This window comes from Rhipicephalus sanguineus, chromosome 8 (genome assembly GCF_013339695.2).
Source record: "Rhipicephalus sanguineus isolate Rsan-2018 chromosome 8, BIME_Rsan_1.4, whole genome shotgun sequence".
NCBI lineage: Eukaryota > Metazoa > Arthropoda > Arachnida > Ixodida > Ixodidae > Rhipicephalus > Rhipicephalus sanguineus.
Window position 1 is genome coordinate 2,574,348 of NC_051183.1, and position 18,797 is coordinate 2,593,144.

General features: G+C 44.9%; 1 protein-coding gene across 1 annotated transcript in view; it reads right to left on the bottom strand.

Annotated features, from left to right (window-relative positions):
• Positions 1–1,800: 1,800 nt before the first annotated feature.
• LOC119402502 (sodium-coupled monocarboxylate transporter 2-like) overlaps positions 1,801–18,797 on the bottom strand; it is a 258,827-nt gene continuing 241,830 nt past the window's right edge. Inside the window, exons 5-9 of the mRNA XM_049418675.1 lie at positions 9,890–9,978; positions 7,698–7,807; positions 6,998–7,065; positions 5,423–5,509; positions 1,801–2,076 (exon numbers count right to left, since the gene is read on the bottom strand). Coding sequence (XP_049274632.1) covers positions 1,801–2,076; positions 5,423–5,509; positions 6,998–7,065; positions 7,698–7,807; positions 9,890–9,978 — 630 coding nt within the window. The remainder of the gene's footprint in view (positions 2,077–5,422; positions 5,510–6,997; positions 7,066–7,697; positions 7,808–9,889; positions 9,979–18,797) is intronic.

Below are 18,797 nucleotides of genomic sequence, written 5' to 3' on the forward strand. Positions count from 1 at the left end.
TCGCATCTACTGATTTGCCGACTTTCTGTCAAATGTCTGGAAAATGATGCACGCCGTAAATGCCAGCGGAACAAAACTAGTATCAGCTTGCACGTAAAACGATGGACGTTGCTTTTGAAACGACGAGCGACATGGTATTGCGTCTCTAGTATTTCAAAGACTTGCAAGCGTGATGTGGCGATACCATTTAGAGGAACTTCAAAGAAAAAGTGCATGTTGATTGAGCAGAATTTTGAATGTCATGGAACAAAAAGTTTGAGTGCGTGAGGGAACGAAAGCTCACGTAAAGCAAGATTCAGAGGTGTAAAAGAAAAAAAAAAAGCAGACGACTGCGAGAGTGGTTTATTTTTGCGTAGGAAACACTTTACTGTTGCTAATCGGTATATCGAAACCAAAATGGCATCGTTGCGACACATAAGCGCATGATTTATGTTAGGAGTTCGCACCATGAAACAAATAGGTCTTATATTGAGCGAGTATTTTACCACACTTCGAGGTGCAACAAAATGGTAACAAATGTTTATATGCCATAAAACGCGCATTAAAATACTCTCCGCTGCGAAACAACATTCATTTGTCCGGAGGGGCATGCCACTTGAATAAAGACACGACGACCATGGATACGTTGAGAAGTATTCGACTGGGGGTGCATTTGCTATTCAAGTAAGCTGCACATCACTCCAAAATGTTATGCAGTAATTTGTGAGAAAAAGGGACCGCGACTGCTAGGTGGAACGCGGAGAAAGCAAGAGCACAGTCAACAGAGCCCGGCACCTCGAACCGGAAGTCGATGCATTCGGGCGTCGTAGCCCATAATCTTTTGTCAGAGCCAGGTTTTTGCCATGCGCCTATTGGCAAGGCGAGGGTGAATTTCTGAGGAACTCGAAGCACGTGAGCACAGGATATTTATTGCCAATGGGTTGTGAGGAATCCCGCAAGATGGCGGTATGGTTATGAGAGGAGCAATTGACAACCACCCTCTTGTACCACGAATCCACAAGGAAACACACGCGGTTTTCTTATAAAAAAAGCTTCTCAGTTGAAGAAAAATCTGACAAATCCGTATGGGTTTGCTTGTCGCTTTGAGGTCTTATAACTGAACGCACGTGATGTGATAGCAGGTACAATTTACTTGCCGAGATACCACCTATTGTTGTTTTACTTTTAGAGCAGAGCTGCCATGGTGGAGGTTTGTCGTGTAGAAAATTAACATCATCATGAACCGGCGGGCTCTCAATCACCGCCAGAGCACTGAGTACACATGGTTATCAAGAGAAGCAGAAACGCGCGGCCCCTGATCGGTGTTTGCCGCATGTGTGTTCCAATGCTAATTTTTAGCGGGACCAGTCTGGGGAGCCCAATTTCTGCGTACATACGCGCTGTAGGAATTTTACAGCATATCTTTCATGGTCGAGGAGTGAAAAATATAGAAGGCTGGAGAAGGACTACAGAGAGAGAGAGAGAGAGAGAAAGAAAAGACATAGAAAGAGGTAAAAAGAAAAATAAAGCAAAGGAAGTTAGAAAAAGATAGAAAGACAGAGAAACAAATAGACATAGAGAGAAAGAGATAGAAAGACACTCTAAAAAAAGATTAAGAAAGAGAGCAAACATAGCCAAGTATAGTGTAGTATAGGAAGGGTCGAGAAAGAGGGAGGTGAGAGTGTCAAAGCCAAGCCAATCCAGGGAAAGCTAGGGGTTTACCAGCTCTGCTGTGATCCAGCCTTGCGCGATTTAGTGCTAGCTGCGCTTATTTTTTGTTGTTTCGCTTCGTCGCACTACTTGCGTAGCGCGCAATAAATTTTAGCCCATGGTCACCGCTTCATCGTTCACGCTCTGGTTTAACTCGTCCATCGCACTGCTTAGACTTCGACTAAAATTCGTGGCATGAGTGACTGGCACATACTTGCTCGAGGAAAACGGCTCCGTGAAATTTGTGAGAAGAGACGTAGCGGTAGCGTTGCCAGGACAATAGTCGAGCGATACCGGCATGTGCGGCGGTTTGATGCCGCTGCTGAGTGACCGCCACATGGCAAAAAGTTGTCCAACGATCATGAGCAGTGTAGATATTCCAGCTCCCTGCGATGAGACCGAAAACTGTGAGTTCTGAAACAGTGTAGTAACTTGGAATCATCATCAGGCTGTCTTACGTCCACCGCAGGACGAAGACCCCTCCTAGCGATCTCCTACCCTCTCTGCGCTACGCGAACTGATTTCATTTTATGCCTTCAAATTTCATAATTTCGTCTCTACAATTAAATCGTTGCCATCCTCGGCCGCTCTACCTATCTGAAAAGAGCAAAAAAATAAATAACAATAGACCCTTTTCATAATCCGCAAGTGCGCTTCTCTGCGCTGCATATTTGAACAACTAATGGCGGCACCTCTCTTGCTTAGAGTGGAGACGAGGTCCTAGTTGCACGTGCTGAGGCTTGTCTATTATGCGTATTTATGTCAAGAGAGCCGAATCTACATTTTCCACGTCATAGCGTAAGCAAAATGCGCTAGAACACGCTGTTTGCAGTAAGTGACTAGCCGCCATTACTTGGGCAAGCTGCATGGCAGGAAAGCTAGCTTTACAATTATGAAAAGGGTCTATTGCGGCTGATCTCACACATTCTGGGAATTGGTGTCATGCGAAACCGTCAGTGTGTAGAAACCTACGGCGGATTTTCCTCTTGGAGCCAAGCGTTACGAAGTGAATCGACGCATTTGTGTAAATTCGGTACTTGCGCGCATATCGTTGGCTTGCCAGGCACGTCGACCACGCTGGCGTATAAAGGGTAGCTCATGGTGCGATGCATCGTTGGTATTCAAGTTACAGCAGATATGTCAGTTTTGGCCGCGGGATCGAATCCCGACAGAGGAGGCCGCATTCTCGATGGAGGTGAAGATGCTTGAGGCCCGTGTACCTTGATTTAGGCGCACGTTAAAGAACCTAAGCTGGTCGATATTCCCGAAGCCCTCCACTACGGCGTCCCTCATATTCATATAGTGGTTTTGGGACGTTAAGCCCCAACAATTATTATTATATTATTATCGCAATAACTGCTTTAAATATTCTTTTTCCCCAGAACTGTGCAGGATTGGAATAGTTTAAATAATCTTCAAGTCACAACAAAATCTTTCACATCCTTTGCCGCTAGTCTGGAAAAACAGAGAAAATAATTTTACTTGTGTGAGAGCTTTGTTTTCTTTTCTTCAAATGAGAGTGATGTGCCATCGGTAATATTTTGTTACGTTTGTTTCCGTTGTAAAATGCAAGTGATAGTTATTTGTTTCCTTTGTGTTATATGGCTGCCTACTATGTGAAATGTGATAAGCTGTTCCATCTGTTTGCCTGGTGTTATATGCCGATATTTACGTCTTTTGTACCCACCTGCTAAAATCCCTCCAGGGGATTGCAGTACCAATAAATAAATAAATAAATAAATAAATAAATAAATAAATAAATAAATAAATAAATAAATAAATAAATAAATAAATAAATAATCTCTTAGAGTTACGCCTCCCATTTTCGATCTATCGTACGCTGTATGGTCCTTAGCTTGTCGAGTGTCCTTGTTATTCTCCTGGTTTCCACCGAACATGATAAGCATGCTTCATACCGATAGCGCGCCATCTGTCGGCTGCGCTGCCAACCCGTGAAGCTTTGATATTCTAGTATACTATAGCACTGCGGGAGCTGTCGCAACAACGAGCTGCATACGCCGCGTCTAGCTCTTGCGGTCATTACGTAGTGGCGAAATAAACACGCATCAAGCGCCCCAACGCTCTTGCTTGCATGTGGCAAACTCTTAAGGGAGAGAGAGACTGAGCATTTTCAACTAGCAATAGTCGCTATCAATCTACTAACGCCTGCGGCAAAAAACAGCAAAATTGTTTATGTTGTAATGGTTACTGTTACAAGCTGACACCAGCGACGCCAGCGCGAAGTCGGCGATGGGATGACAGCAGGTTAGTTCGTTCCGTACGTAAGCAGAGACAGTGAAGAGATCAGAGACGTGGGAAAACAAAACAAAACAACTTTACTCTAAGGATATTGCGGCACAAGAACTCTAATACAGCACTTATTACAAACTAACAACTACATACAAACTCAATAAATCAGATACAGGAGAGAAGGATTATAAACTACACAAAACTAACAAACACTAAAACTACTGATGCGAAAGTTCGAAGATATAAACAGGGGAAGGCATACGTGTGATGACCGGCAGCGCTGAGTCCACGACGATCGGATGCGAGAAGTCACAGAGAGTTCTGGCACGACTGCGATTGTCAGTGGTGTTGCAACGCTGGCGTTTCCGGGAGGCTAGTGCTTGAAGGCGATCTCGGGCAGGTTGAGCTAACCCGAGAGGAAGCTCCGATGTCTACAATGCGGACGTTAATTTCTCGTCACAACTAAACGAACGGCTAAGTTTAGGTGGCCAGCCGATACAGAGCCACACTAAAAACTTCCAGAAGGGATACTTGTTGATCTGCTTCTACACCATGTTGGTAAGCGACTAGACTGCTTAGAAGGGCAAAATCCTGCGCTTAAATCATCCTCGTGTCCCCTCATCCTTTTCCTGGGGGAACAAGGGACCTCTACTTGGGTCCAATCATGCGCGTTTCATTGTTCGAAACTCCGCCCTAAAATTACACTGACCACACCCCCTTTTAATTAGGAGAGTGTCCTCAACTGAGCGAGGGTGACGATCTGTTGGGTTGCTGCCATACGGCTTGTCCACCAGAAGTTTTTCCCGTGGGAACGGTCAGTTTGCTTGGCTCTCAGCCGGAGCGTCTTGAAGTCAAAAGCTTGTTCGGAGTACCTCGCGGCCTTTGCAAGATCTTGCCGCCGCCGCCGTAGGTACAAAGGATCAATCGTCCGCGGCGACGTTCGAAGAAGGACACCCCTTCAGCACTTCCCGGCTCTTTTCAAGAGTACGCGGTTCCCGCCGGTCAGCGGGGAAGAGCGGCGCCCGTTAATTCGCCGTGACGCCGGGACGAAAAAATCGCCGTCCGTGACAGTTACATTAATCCGCTTCTGCGGTGTAGAAGCCGTGGGTTTCATTCCTGCGAAGTACCAACATTCTAAATATATCCGATAGCTTTCAAGTGCATCTCATTGATTATTTTGTATGCCTTTCTTGATTTCTTTCTCGCTCATTTTGTCAATTGCTTTTGTTACGTTACTGGGCGCTGGTAGAGAGGACGAACAACCACCACCCTCGTTCCTGACGCTTCTCAATCAAAAATGAAGCTTTTGTAGCTTGGGGCATTGATAAATTATACGTGTCGAGCACAGAGGACGCGAATGAGAAATTCGGGAGCTGTACCTATTGTCTTGTTCAGTTCTTGAGAAAAATTCAATGCTTTCTTCGGTGTATAGGGTGACGAAGGTGATACCGTCAATATAAGGTTTGCTGTAAGTACCGCTCACCTTGGAATGCACGAACGGGAACATTGTGGCCAGAATGAAAAGTCCCACGAAGGGACCGGTGGCGGCTCCGTACGCCATCATGACAAGCTGTAGTGACATAAAAATTCAACAATTATTCGCTTGAAAGTGCCTTGAAGTCAAAGCAATGAAAATCTCCATTCTGCTGAAAGTCAAAGTACGCGGTAATTGCATTTAAGGCGCGAGAGAGCACAGTCACAAGGAATTACACGGGACAGAGCGCTTCTAAAATGTACGTGGAATCCAGGCAACTGGATATGGTCACTCCGCAGTTTTGTCTAGGCGTCAGTCGTCTGCCTGTGCCACTTGGACGAAAGTTAACGCACGGTTCGGCCGCCGTGCGCGCGTGATAACTGTCGTACCGCCATTATAATGCAGTTGATAAAATGACGGGCCCCTCACTGTAGGGCGTGTTACCATACCCTAAATCACGTAGTAGCAAATCGCAGCAGAGTCACGTCACCTGTTGCAGCAACGTCACGTAAGACGTCATACCCCCGCCGTTAAATTTGAATGAAAGGGAAGGTTGTGCCTGGCGTTACCTAAGAACCGCAATTTACCATTTTGAGTGGTTGACCTGTGTCGTTGGGGTTATTTTGCCCACTATTTTGCCCTCATCACTACTGCTACGGCCAGACGCGTGACTCTGTCAATGGCATAATACGTGACGGACAACTTCCGGTCGCCGTCACGTGCGAGGCCCTCACATGCGAGACATTCCCATCACCTGAGCAAAATACATGTTGTCTTTTGCTCAGGTGACGTGACTGCCCCGCATGTGACGGCGACCGGAAGCTTTTCTACTGCTCTTTTTAGGAGATGAAAAAAAAAAAACGTCAGTGTAGGCAGTTACCACTTCGCAAAACCTCATCTCATATTATGCTAATTCAGTAATGCAGCCGCGCCTGTGGGTCTGTAATACCCTTTGAGAAGACGTTCTCCTTGTCAGCAGTTTTTCGCGAAAATATTCTTCAAACGCGTGACGCGCAATTGTCAGAATATTACCTCATACTCACCTCAAAGCGCACCTTATTCCTTATTGGTACAGCCTCTTGCGGACGTAAAAGTGTAGTTCCCGTACATGTGAGGATATTTTGACACACGGTAACCACCGACGTTGTCGGTATGGTTTAATATTTGATTGGTCAAACTCACATATCTAAGGAACATACGTCCAGCGAAAACATTGTAGGCGATTTGATGAATTTTAATGATTTCGGTGTTATTTATGAGAAAAAGCTGGGAACAAGTTTTTTTTTTTCACGCCATCCACTCACCGAACGCAGCAGCCACGGCAAAACAATGAACCGCTGCATCATACGCAACGATAGTTGCCAGTTCCGTTACTTGATTTGGAGATTTAGAGCCTCATATTAAAAAAAAATGTATCCTTCAAAATTTTGTACGCTTTGCTGGAATAATGTCTTGAGGGACAATTTGAATGGCAAAGCCAAAGTGAAGATAATGGAAAGGTTTGTCCTATGTAGGTTTTTATTCAGACGCCTAACCAAACGTCGCAGTTGATGTTGAACCAAAATGGAGAATTGAGGTGCTTACTCTCGTTAGGGACCCCATGTAGACACAGACACAGCTGTAGGCCGTCATAAGGGCTCCCAGAAGAAATGCTGCACAAAGAAGGGTCAGTCATTGTTATCAAACCCACTTCTGCAGTCATACCTTTGCTATCTGTGTTTTCATGCTGATGTACAATGATGTTCTAGGACATAGAGTTATGACGTGTTGTTTGTTATGTTACCCATATCTGAGGATCATGATGATTCGAGGAAATAGTAATTAAATTCTGGACATTTTATTGCACATTACCATGGTGTTACCTAAAGTGTCTATTGTATGTGCAACATATCATTTCTGGTTTGACGTTACTGTCAGAACGTTGCTCGAGATGTGCCTGTGTGTTCATGTCTTGGTTTTCATTGTTAGAACGCTGATTTGACAGTTTGTAATCGCTCTGTTCTGTCGCTGTTTGTGTTACTTTGAGAAATTTGAGCGTTGTGGGCTTCATCCCTGAAAGAGCTGAACAGTAGCCAGGATTTGTGCGCCAGTATCTCCTCGCACTATATCGATTAAAAAAATGGTAGTAGAAAATGAGACCCGCACTTTAAATATGTGTCCTTCGATCTGGTCAAATGCACAATCCATTCAAGTGCTTTAAAGAACAATGAATTGCCGTTCACACGAATTATAAATTGTAGTGTTAAACGTTGCAATGCAGTTCATAGTTAGCGTCATCACAAACCGATGCCGCGGGTTGTCCAACGGACATTAGATTCGAAGATCTTGAAGTGCGGAGAGAGTATGTCGACATAGAGGACGGCAGCTTGCGAGTTGACGATGGACGATGTCGTGCTAGAAAAAACAAAAGTCGCGAATTTGGAGACCTTATTAGAAAAGCATGAGTTCCTTAAAGCAGCCTATAAATTGGTTTTAACTCATGTATTAGTAATTATACATCATTTTTCATAAATATTGCTTGGTAGATATTTGAATACGTCTGCTATTCTGCGTGTCAATTTGAGCCTATATACTTCCTACTCTCATATTCGGCTTTGAGAATATTAGAAATGATCTGATGGCTTAAGTCCACCTTATACCCACTTCATTTTATATTTATACGCAGGATCATGCCACATAGTCATTTATATTTGCGTGTGGGAGAGCACAAAGCGAGCAGTTGTGTAACACGCGCCTGAAACAGGCCTTTTGTACTAATAAAGAGAAAGCAGCTTTCATTGTGGAATATCGATGAAATATCAACCTTATAACAATATTTCGTATCTAAGTTGTACAATAATTCATTATTTTGAGGAGTTGAAGCTGACGGTCACGCTTGTAGCTAAATGTAAGAAAAATTCAGTGCGCGATCGTCCACCGCATAGTCAAGAAGAAACCGTTCACATCCTTAATAATTTATATATTGAACACAGCGTAGTATCGTTATAACATAGCACATCTACTTATATTCGCAAACAGAAAAGAAGGCCGGAAGCATCAGTGAGGGATCAATGATATCAGCACAAAATTATTCTGTAGCCTTCAGCGAATATGAGCATGTTAACTTAGGCTATGCACATATAAGAAACATAGCCTTAAAAATAAGTGAGCATCTCGCAAGCAGGAATAAGATTCAATATATACAAATTTACAAAGAACCCCACTCCCATACGCAGCTAATGACGGCATTCCCTAATCATTTTCAGCTTATAGAAATGGAAACACTCCACTGAAGCAGTTCCTACTTCACACGAAATACAGAGCGGTGCAGGCCTCGTATTACACATGCCCACATGGAGGAGCGCCTAAGAAATATGCGCGAAAGATGACAATAATCCTATTGGTTTTACAACAGTTTCAAGTCCCAAAACTTAACATTCCAGTCATTTTGGGATCCCGCCTGTTTCTACAGTATTTCAGAAATGAAGGAATTTTAATATTTATAATTTCTAGCCTGGGGGTGCTTGTAGCCGTTTAATTAAATTGATGTATAACAAAATTAGTATGGCTAGACAATTCTGTATAACGAACATAAATGGCAAGGGGTAACATGAAGATCATGACATGCCTGTCATGCCCGGCATGACTTACATGCCACGCTCATGGTGCGCTCACGGTCGTTTCGCTAGCTTCACACGTACCAAATTTGGTATTGCGGGACGTGACTGTATGAGCAACATAAATGACAGGTTGTAACATGAAAATAGTGATATGCATTATATGTATGACATGATTTACATGACACGCTCATGGTGCGTTCGTGGACGTTTCGTTTGCTCGATATACACCAAAATTTCTATTGCGGAACGTGACTGTATGATGAACATAAATGATGGGTGGTAACTCGAAAATAATCACCTGCGTGTTATGTGCGGCATTATTTATATGACAGTGTCTTAGTGCGCTTTCGGCCGTTTTGTTTACTGGATATATACCAATTTTGCTATGGCATATGAGTGCGTGACGAACATAAATGACAGGTCATGCATCTTATATACTGGAATATACGGTTCAGTAGCATGGTATATACCATTGTACATGCTTGCATGCATGACAAACATGCGACAGTGAGCTACATGCGTATACATGAAGGACTTGATTTGCCTACAAGATAAACAAGGCGATGTATGCAGCTGCTTGCTGGCTGCTTGACATTACATCGATTCGCACAGTGCGTGGGATTTGCCGGATTTTTTTGTAACCTCTAAATAACTTTTCTTTTATTTTAGTCGATTTAACTAAGAATGAACTGCGACTTTCTATCATTTAGGTACTGTGATGTAATATGTTGTAGTGCTGTGACCCACGGATAATGCACTCGAACTGCACCAAGTGGGACGCTAACACCGAAACCACCGAAGAAATTTTGAAACCTGTTTGGGATTTTTTTTTTTTGCAAACGCTAAACATCAGCAATTCACATTTATGGAACCTTACCTTAACGCGGCGCTGACGATAGAAGTGAGAAAGATTCCAGTGAATCCCCTGAATTTTATCAAGTAGGTTTTCACATAGTATGGCAGGATCTGTTGTGAAAAAAAATGGCGGCACTGCGATGCTTCGAGGAGACACTTATGAAAATTTACTGTCCATTCTTTCTTAAAAATAGAAAGAAAACGGCACCATTGGTATTGATTGAAAAGAAAGAAAGCTGAATTGCCGCCTTGTATGTGCAAATCCAAAGATATAATGATGAGTCACGCCGTAGTTGCGTACTCCGGATTAATGTTCACCTCCTGTGAGGTTTTGACCGTGACCTAAGTACACATCTAAATAAAAACGTGTTTGTGCATTTGTTTCCCATCAGAATGCAGGCGCCGGAGTCTGCACTCGAGCCCGTGTCATTGAGCTTAATAGCTCTATACTTTACCCCGTGTATCCGGTGTAGAAACCAGATTTTTTTTTTAAATTGCGGGGTACTCGATTTCAAGTAACAAACAAATCATGAAGACAAGAAGAAAACACGCCTATAGCAATGATAATATGCAAAAATAAAAGCCAATGAAAACAACGAGACGAGCTCATCCAGCATATTGTCATGCGGGTTTCTAAACTTTATTTTGATGTGTTCGGCTTTCGGGCACAAAAACTGTTAGCAACGGTCAGCGCAGACCACGCCGCAATGCTTAAAAACTTCGCGATTATTTGAGATAATTCTGTTAAGATTAAGCGCAGAACGTGAACAGTCTAGATTATTCTAGAGCTTACCGAGCAACAGCGATAACGCTGGAAGGTTCGATGACTACTTTATAAAAGACGACGCGCTCCACCGATCTCCACATTACTCGACGGCCGACGACTGTTCACGCCGCTATCAGTTTACAGGGTGAATCGCTTGCACGTTGCCTCCTCATTTTCTGGGTGCAAGTTCGCGCAGATAAAACGTTTACTCTTGAACACGCCCACTGCTGCCTTCGTAAATGTCGCGATCATGTGACAATATTTATCCTTATTGTCACGCGTGCTTATTGGTTCATTTTTGATGGGATCGGGTTTCACCCACACCAAAAAATTTTACCACCGCCCGTCACAGGCCGCGTCGCAGTGTTAAAAAACTTCGTGATTGTTCCGACTGTTTTTTAAGACTACACCGAGGAGGCGAATTGCCAAATTTGTTCAGGAGCTTACGCGACCACCAGCGATAATGCTGGAAGGTTCTATAAGGCATGTGTGAAAGCCAACGCATTTCACAGGCGAGCAGATTACCGATGGCTGACGACTGTGGTCGCTGCTGTCATTGTACAGATTGCATTGCTTGTACTTTGAATTACTTAATAATAAAATGTCACAGTTTCACCGTAAGGGTGAAGCAATGAATGCGATAGCAACAAATTGTAGTGTTTTGCGAAGTGAGGGTGGCAGCTAACTGTCTTGTATTCGATCTCGCGTAACTACAAAACGCTGGTGTAAGAGAATACGGCCGCTCCAGGGAGAGATGCTCTCCGCATAGTCACTTCGCGTTGAGAGCGCAGCACGTAGAAGGGTATACGAGCCGCCCACTGTGATGGCTATCGAGAAAGCACGCGCGCCAGCGATCGCGACCACGCCCTTAGATTCACAGTTCAGTGTTGCTCCTCGCGCGACAACGCCCTCCCCCTCTCCGCGCCAATGCACCCTCCGAGCGACGGAGGGTCTTTTCATGCTCGTTAAAGACAGGCGGGGCGTTTACTGTCTCCTTTGACGGCAGGCCTCCCGAGCGGGGTGATGTTATCGCATGCACCCTACGAGCGACGGAAATGGGCCGGCTCGTTTGATCTCTGCTTCGGCCACGTTCGTCGGCCCCGCTCGCGTGCTTTTACACGCGGTAGAACATACGATGCGCGAGGGATCTTATGAATTTGGACTTCATACGTGAGGGACATGACGGCGCCGGCAAAAAATTCGTCGAGACTGTCCATATAATTGCTATCGCAATAATAATATCTGAGGTTTACATGCCCAAACCACCATATGATCATGAGGCACGCTGTAGTGGAGGGCTCAGCAAATTTCGACCATGTGGTGTTCTATAACGTGCTCTATCGTCGCACAGTACACGGGCACTTTGAGTAACGTAAGTTTCGGGGCACAGGTTCCCCCAATAAAGGGTTTCGGCTCTACCAGAGTGACTGCCGCCTTTTCGCCGGTACTTTCACGCGAGAATATCGCTGAACCAGCTACTAGCCACGTGGGCCATTTGTCCAAATAGTTTATGCGCATTTTTCGTACTTGTATGAATAATCCTTATTTTGATTTGATTTGATTTGGTTCGACTTGATATCACGTTTCAGCGCTCGTTCATGAGGTTATCCATATTTATGGCATATTTTGAATTCGATAGATTTCTCGTATATACGTTGCGTGTCTTATGACATATTCTCCATTATGTCCGGCATGAGGATGCACAGTTGCAGCCGCTGTTCTTATTTTCCATATGCTGTCCGTGCGTAACAGCATAGCCATGTCGTAGGCTACTGCTGTGCCTCAGCAGAAATGCCACAATGTCACCGACCGTCGAACAGCGAAGGATACTGGGAAGCGTGCCGTCTTTTCCCTGCCGGCCCCGACCGCCGACCCGAGTCGTCGTTCTCCTGCGCTTCTCAGCGACTGAGAGCAACATTCCTGAGTGGGCTGGAGGGGACAAACAACGGCGCTCCACACACCTACGGTGTCGACTGTCCGATACCTTGCAGATCTTCTCACCTAGCTGTCTGGCCTTTTTCCGTTCAGGCGCGTCAAAGTGGTGTAAACGAGGCGCCGATTCCCCAAAAAGGGTCATGGGAGGTGTCAATCATCAACCGCCGTCAAATAGACACTGACCTTTGGAGACGCATGGAGACGCAGGCGTGCTCTTCATTATGCTCCAGCCAGTGCTGCAGAATTGATGGAATCCTGGCCGCCGCGTTGAGAGGAGAAAGAAGGGGTGGACCTCAACCTCGTTTTTTAAATGCAAATGCATTTCTTAGTCGGGGGTTGTCCCGTTGGGTTGTCCTGCGTCTCTGGCCGGCGTGCGCACAGATCTCTCCGCGCGCGCTCCTCCTCGCCCCTAGCAACAGCTGCTCCGCGCCTAGCAACCGGAACAGGTGGTGAGCGGTGGAGGGTAAGGGAGAGGAGGAGCGCGCGGGCGTGTGATGGCGCTCGCATAGCGGAGCAGCGGAGGGTAAGGGAGAGGAGGAGTGTACCCGGTGAGGGCGCTCGCATCGCGGAGCTCGCTCGGCGGAGAGAGAGCTCAGGCGCTCCTCCTCTCCGCGCTCGGACCTATATATATCATGCAGGGAGCGCGCGCTTTGGTGTCTTGATAGCGATGGAAGTCGGTGAAGTCGAATCTCTCGCGGCAGCGATACCACTAGGACGAAGTGTAACACAATGCAACTCGAGCATTACGCCTCTACGTGCACACTCTCGTCTCTCTTCATTAATTAATCGCACACTCATCGGGTGCACCCAAATGCATTCGCATTTCCTCACGATCCCCTTCGGGGAGGTGCGGGGGAATTTTTTTAATCCAGCGCACTAGAGAGCGCCGATGGCTGTTCACTAAGATCGAACGACCTAAATACGGGTTTTCTTCCATCAACTTGTCCTGCTGACTGCTCCGGGCACAATGCCCACTCGTGTTCGCACCGGCCACGCAACCCGAATCGCAACAGTACCAGTTACCACGGCGGGTGGGTTTTTCATTTGTTGCGATATCAGCGCAGGCTTCCCTTTGCCGTCCCAGTGCATTCGACTCACCTGGTCGTGACTTGCGATAGCGCCGCTCAGCTGTGGATCGCAACCCCTAAACCAGAAGATCAGCGCCAGAGACATGAAAAGCTGCACTACATATGATGTGACCAGGAAAAGTGTTCCCACTTGAACAGTCCTGCAAGGAGACAAAAAGAGCAGTGCAATCGTTCGACTTCTCGGTATCTTTCTTGAGTTATGTCAATTAATCACTGAGGTGATTGTTAAGGAATGTTGGTAAGGTATGCTCTCTTTTTGTCCGTTTTGGTTACACCTATAATTTTCGTTTCCATGGCTCTTCGCGTCCTCCTCAATTTAAATTGAAGCCTTTCAGTAAACTTCCAGGTTCCTGCCCCGTAGGCAAGCGCCGGCAAGATGCAGCTGTTATATAGTCTTCAGGGATACCGGTAAACTACCGTTCATGTTCTGAAAATACCCGTCAAATGCGCTCAACCACATTCCTATTATGCTACTGCCTTCATTCTCATGGTTTGTATCTGTGGTCCCTACCTGCCCTAAGCAGCCAGATCCTCGCTACCTATCTCAAACCGCTTTTATATTTATAGAATGTAGAACATTCATTAAGTGCGTGTTAATATTTACACCCAGTTATAAATGCATATTGCGCACATCCTAGTCGAAATAAAGAAGAAGAAATGCGCATGGGCAGGGCATGTAAAATTGAAAGCAAGATACTCGCTGGTGATTGGTCAGTGAGACTGGTCGCTGGTCAACAGACTGGAATGCAAGAGAAGACAAGCGCTGCAAGAGGCAGGCAGAAAGTTTTAATACGAGAAAAATGGGAGAGGCCCTTGTCTTCCAGTGGGCGCAGTCATTCTGATGATGATGGCGGTTGTTAGATATGAACGAAAGTTTTAGCGCACAAGACGAGGCAAAAGAAGAGGCGTTAAGCACAGATGCACTCGTAGTTATTTATTTATATATTTATTTACTTACAAATTTATTGGCACTGTCAACCCACAATAGTTTTTACAGGAGTGGAATAAGTAAAAAAAGGAACACACAGGAGTGCTACATTCCTTACAAAATAACATCCTGTACAGAAGAAACATGGGAGATCAATAATGTTAAACAAGTTGCAAACATACTCGAACAGGTGAAATCTACTAAAACCATTGATTCTCGGTGTACAAAATGAAAGAAAAGCGTGCAACACAAAGGCACACGAAAAGATATGAAAACGTGTTGCGTACAACCACGTATAGTGCTCCATTTCTTGCCAGGAATTCGAAAACGAACGGGTATAGAAGAGAAACACCACTGAGAACGATAACCCATGAACAATGCGGTCGCTGGCGTCAAAATAACTACAATATTTAGGCCTAAATTTTTAGACAAATTCACTTGATGACGATATTTGCGATGCAGCATCATATCTCATTTCAATGTACTCGTCTCGTCTGCTAAGAGGTTCATTTATTGAGTCACCATTGCGATATATGAAGCTCTTATGCTTCAACGGGTAGCAAGTGCAGCCTACATTGAGCTTAGGATATAGCATCCTTATTTAATTGTTTAACTACATATGCCGTAGGCGACGGCTCTGTCAAAGCAGGGGAGCGCACAGGAATAATGCAAATCTGCGAGATGTGGTAAAAACATTAATATGGGCGAGTAAGCTGTTTGAACTTGTAAACGCATCTGCAATATACAACTCATGAACGCCAAGAATTGTATGCTCTGAGAGTGTTAGCAAAGAGCCAGTGTCTTGAATTACCAAATAATGACCGTTACCTTGCTGCTGTCCTTGGCACGAAAGCTGCGCAATTGGACTCTATAAGGATTCGAACATATGGCGCAGCAAAATGGAGGATAATTAAGAAAATTTCGAATGAGTAGCGTGCAGGGAGCGATAGAACAAAATGAGTTAGGCTCAATGATAGATAGATAGATAGATAGATAGATAGATAGATAGATAGATAGATAGATAGATAGATAGATAGATAGATAGATAGATAGATAGATAGATAGATAGATAGATAGATAGATAGATAGATAGATAGATAGATAGATAGATAGATAGATATTGTCAAAGAGGCCTTCGTTTGCCACGAAGTGCTTCGCATTGAAAAAAAAAAAACGGGCCCCTAGATTCATCTCTATAAACGACTAAAAGAAAAATGGGACGCCATAGTCTCGCAAAGAGTGTTCCCACCAATGCCGTCAGGCAAAGCTATATATTGGGAACGTGACGAAGCGAAGGAAGCGTTTTTTGTTATTGCAAGCACTAATGAGTGTGGCAGGCTTTTTTCCGGTATTTTGAGTGTTGTTTATATTTCCGGCGGTGACGTTACTAGCACGCGATGATAAATGACGTACTATCTTTATCCACCTTAGAGGAAGATGTCGTCGAAGTGAGGGACGCACGTGCGCACCACGACAGCGCAGCGTAGAGCGAGTGACACATCGCACCTTGCTCTGTATGCGGTGATAGCTGCCATACTGTGGTACATAAACCGCATCCGTTGCTCACAATAAGTGGCAACAGCTTTTGAACAGCTGCAATCTCCGAGCGCGGTAAAGCAATATGCGCGACGCGTGAAAGCTAGTCGGATTCAACCTTGGAATAAGAGGAAGCTGAGCTAGTTGGTGCGTATTTATGTTAATATACGGACACAAGAGAGAAGTCAAGACACCTAAAACGCGGAATAACAAATGAAAAGGCGCACAGCGGCGGAAAAGTAGGCCCAAAAATTTATCTGCGCATGCCCAGGCAAGTGGCGATATCTATCAATCCAGCACGCATGATGGTCTACGTGAGAGATAACTAACTGTTCAGGCACTTGACTTGTTCTTTATACAAGTTAATCAACGGTTGGCTCACTTAGCGCTACAGCTATTGTCAATATGCCAGACCTCAAACATTAGACGTGTTTCTTCATTCCTGTGTCTGTACAAAATTGCGCATTCATCAAACTTTCGCATGCGCTTACACTCTCGGCAATGTAAAGATAGATTAGATAGTGAGCTTCCGGTCAGCGATCCCTTCTGTTTCTGGTCAGCATCTATTCCATCCTTACAATGTCGAGAGTGTAAATGCACACAGAAGTTCGGTGAATGCGCAGTTTTGTACAGGCACAGGAATGAAGAAAGTCGTCTAATGGTTGAGGCATGGCATATCAAAAATAGTGGTAGCGCATTCGTGAGCCAACCATCGATTAACTTGCATAACAAAGAAATCAAATGCCTGAACAGATATTTCTCATGTAGAACCCCACGTGTGCCGTATTGATAGGTATCGCCTCTTGCCCGGGCATGCGCAGAAAAGTTTTCAGGCCTACTTTTCTTTCCGCCACTACGCGCCTTTTCAGTTGTTCATCGGTGTTTGTGGTGTCTTGACCTCCCTCTTGTGTCCGTGTTGCACGTTCTGTTTTTTAACATGAATAGTATTCAAGATCAGGCGCAACACATATTGTCGTTAACACTAAGAGGAATATGACCTTACTGACATAAGTTTTCCTAATAGATCACACGAAACTGACTTCTTTTGAGCGAACATTTATACGGACCACTCATTTTCATGAAAATTCCGCAGAATGGTACATTCTTTGTAACACTTGAGTGCGAAAGCCTCCTTCGCACTTGGTAATGCATGAAGTTACACCATCGGGGACCAGACTAACCAGAAATAACAAGACGCGCTATGGGAGACACGCATTAAATTACCTGGGCATTCTCATTTCTCACTTAATCACATTCTTCCCTCCTACCCCTTTATAATTACTTTAGAGTAACGGTAGTGATAACCTCTTTGTTTTCACTGTGGTAGAACACGATTGGTTCCACGACCATTTTCAGGAAGACGAATTTGTTCCTCTCGTCGAGCATTGAGTTCACGCTGTTCGTCTGCTGTCCAATTTCCGTTATTCTGGACATAACAGCCTTAGAATTAACTGAATGAGTTGGTATGCGTGTCTCTCTTCTATATATGAAGGCGGGAAACACTCGTGAGGAGAAGAAGAGGCCATTTGAGGTCATTCGAAGCCCTCGTGTGAAGTGCAAAGCGGCTGCCACCTAATCTTTACCGGGAAGGTGACCAAAGGAAAGGCGATTCAAAGGCGACATATCATCCAGCATGCTGCTTTAATGCCTGTTTTGTGGTTTTCTTTAGAGGAACGAGTACTGAGCTCTGTGCTGTATGTCTGATTGCAAAGAAAGATATGCCATTTGCCTTCAGTTGTTAAATGACCTCCAAACCTATCAGAGGTCGACATTTAGTTGTTACGTTGCTGTTGTGCACGAGTCTGGAGCGAACGCGTTCGTCGGCTCGTCTGTCCACCTCTCCGATTGCCCTTCCTTAGCGTCTGAGGTGAAAACGCAAGGAGCGCGCGCATCTATTAGCAGAGCAGCACGCGAGCGTCTGTTGGTGGTTTAGGGGCGTGTTGTTTCTGCCCACGTGGACGAAACCGTTGTTGGGTAGAGGAATAAACCTTCGCTGTAAAACGATATTGGTAACAAAAACAACGACTGACTTTGATGGTTCGCATGCGCTAGCCGCATTCTTGGCCACATAATTCCTCACAATCTCTCTAGCCCTATTTTAGGGGCGAAGCTCCTTAAGGCGGCACCCGTTCGTCCCTCGTCGTGCTCGTAGTAGTGAGTAACAAGTCTTACCCTTTGACCTCCAAGGTGGTGCCGGTGGGAGATTTCTCCTGTGCGTTGTTGAACAATAAAAAATTCGCAGCGTGCGCGTTAACTAAAAGCCGAATTCTTCTGTCTCTGTAGAAGTGTAAGTGTTAGCTAAAAGCCGACTTCTTCTGTCTCTCATTCCCATTAGCAGCCATTGTTTACCTCCAAGGTAGTGCCTGGTGAGATTTCTCCTGTGCGTGATTAAACAATAAAAATTTTGTTCAAAACGCCGTTGATTGATGAAATAAACCAACGAAAGACGCCAGATGTTTTGTAAAAACAAAACGAAAGAACGCCAGATGTTTCTAAAGCAAAACGAAAAAGACGCCAGCTGCTTAACGAAAGACGCAAGGTGTTTTCTAAAGCAATGGTTTTCTAAACAATGAAAATTCACAGCGTACATGTAAAATTAAAGTGAGCTGCAAGTCGTCATAACTCATCGAACCTTTAGTATAAACGCGCCCGATCTCACGTCGGTGATGATGTACTG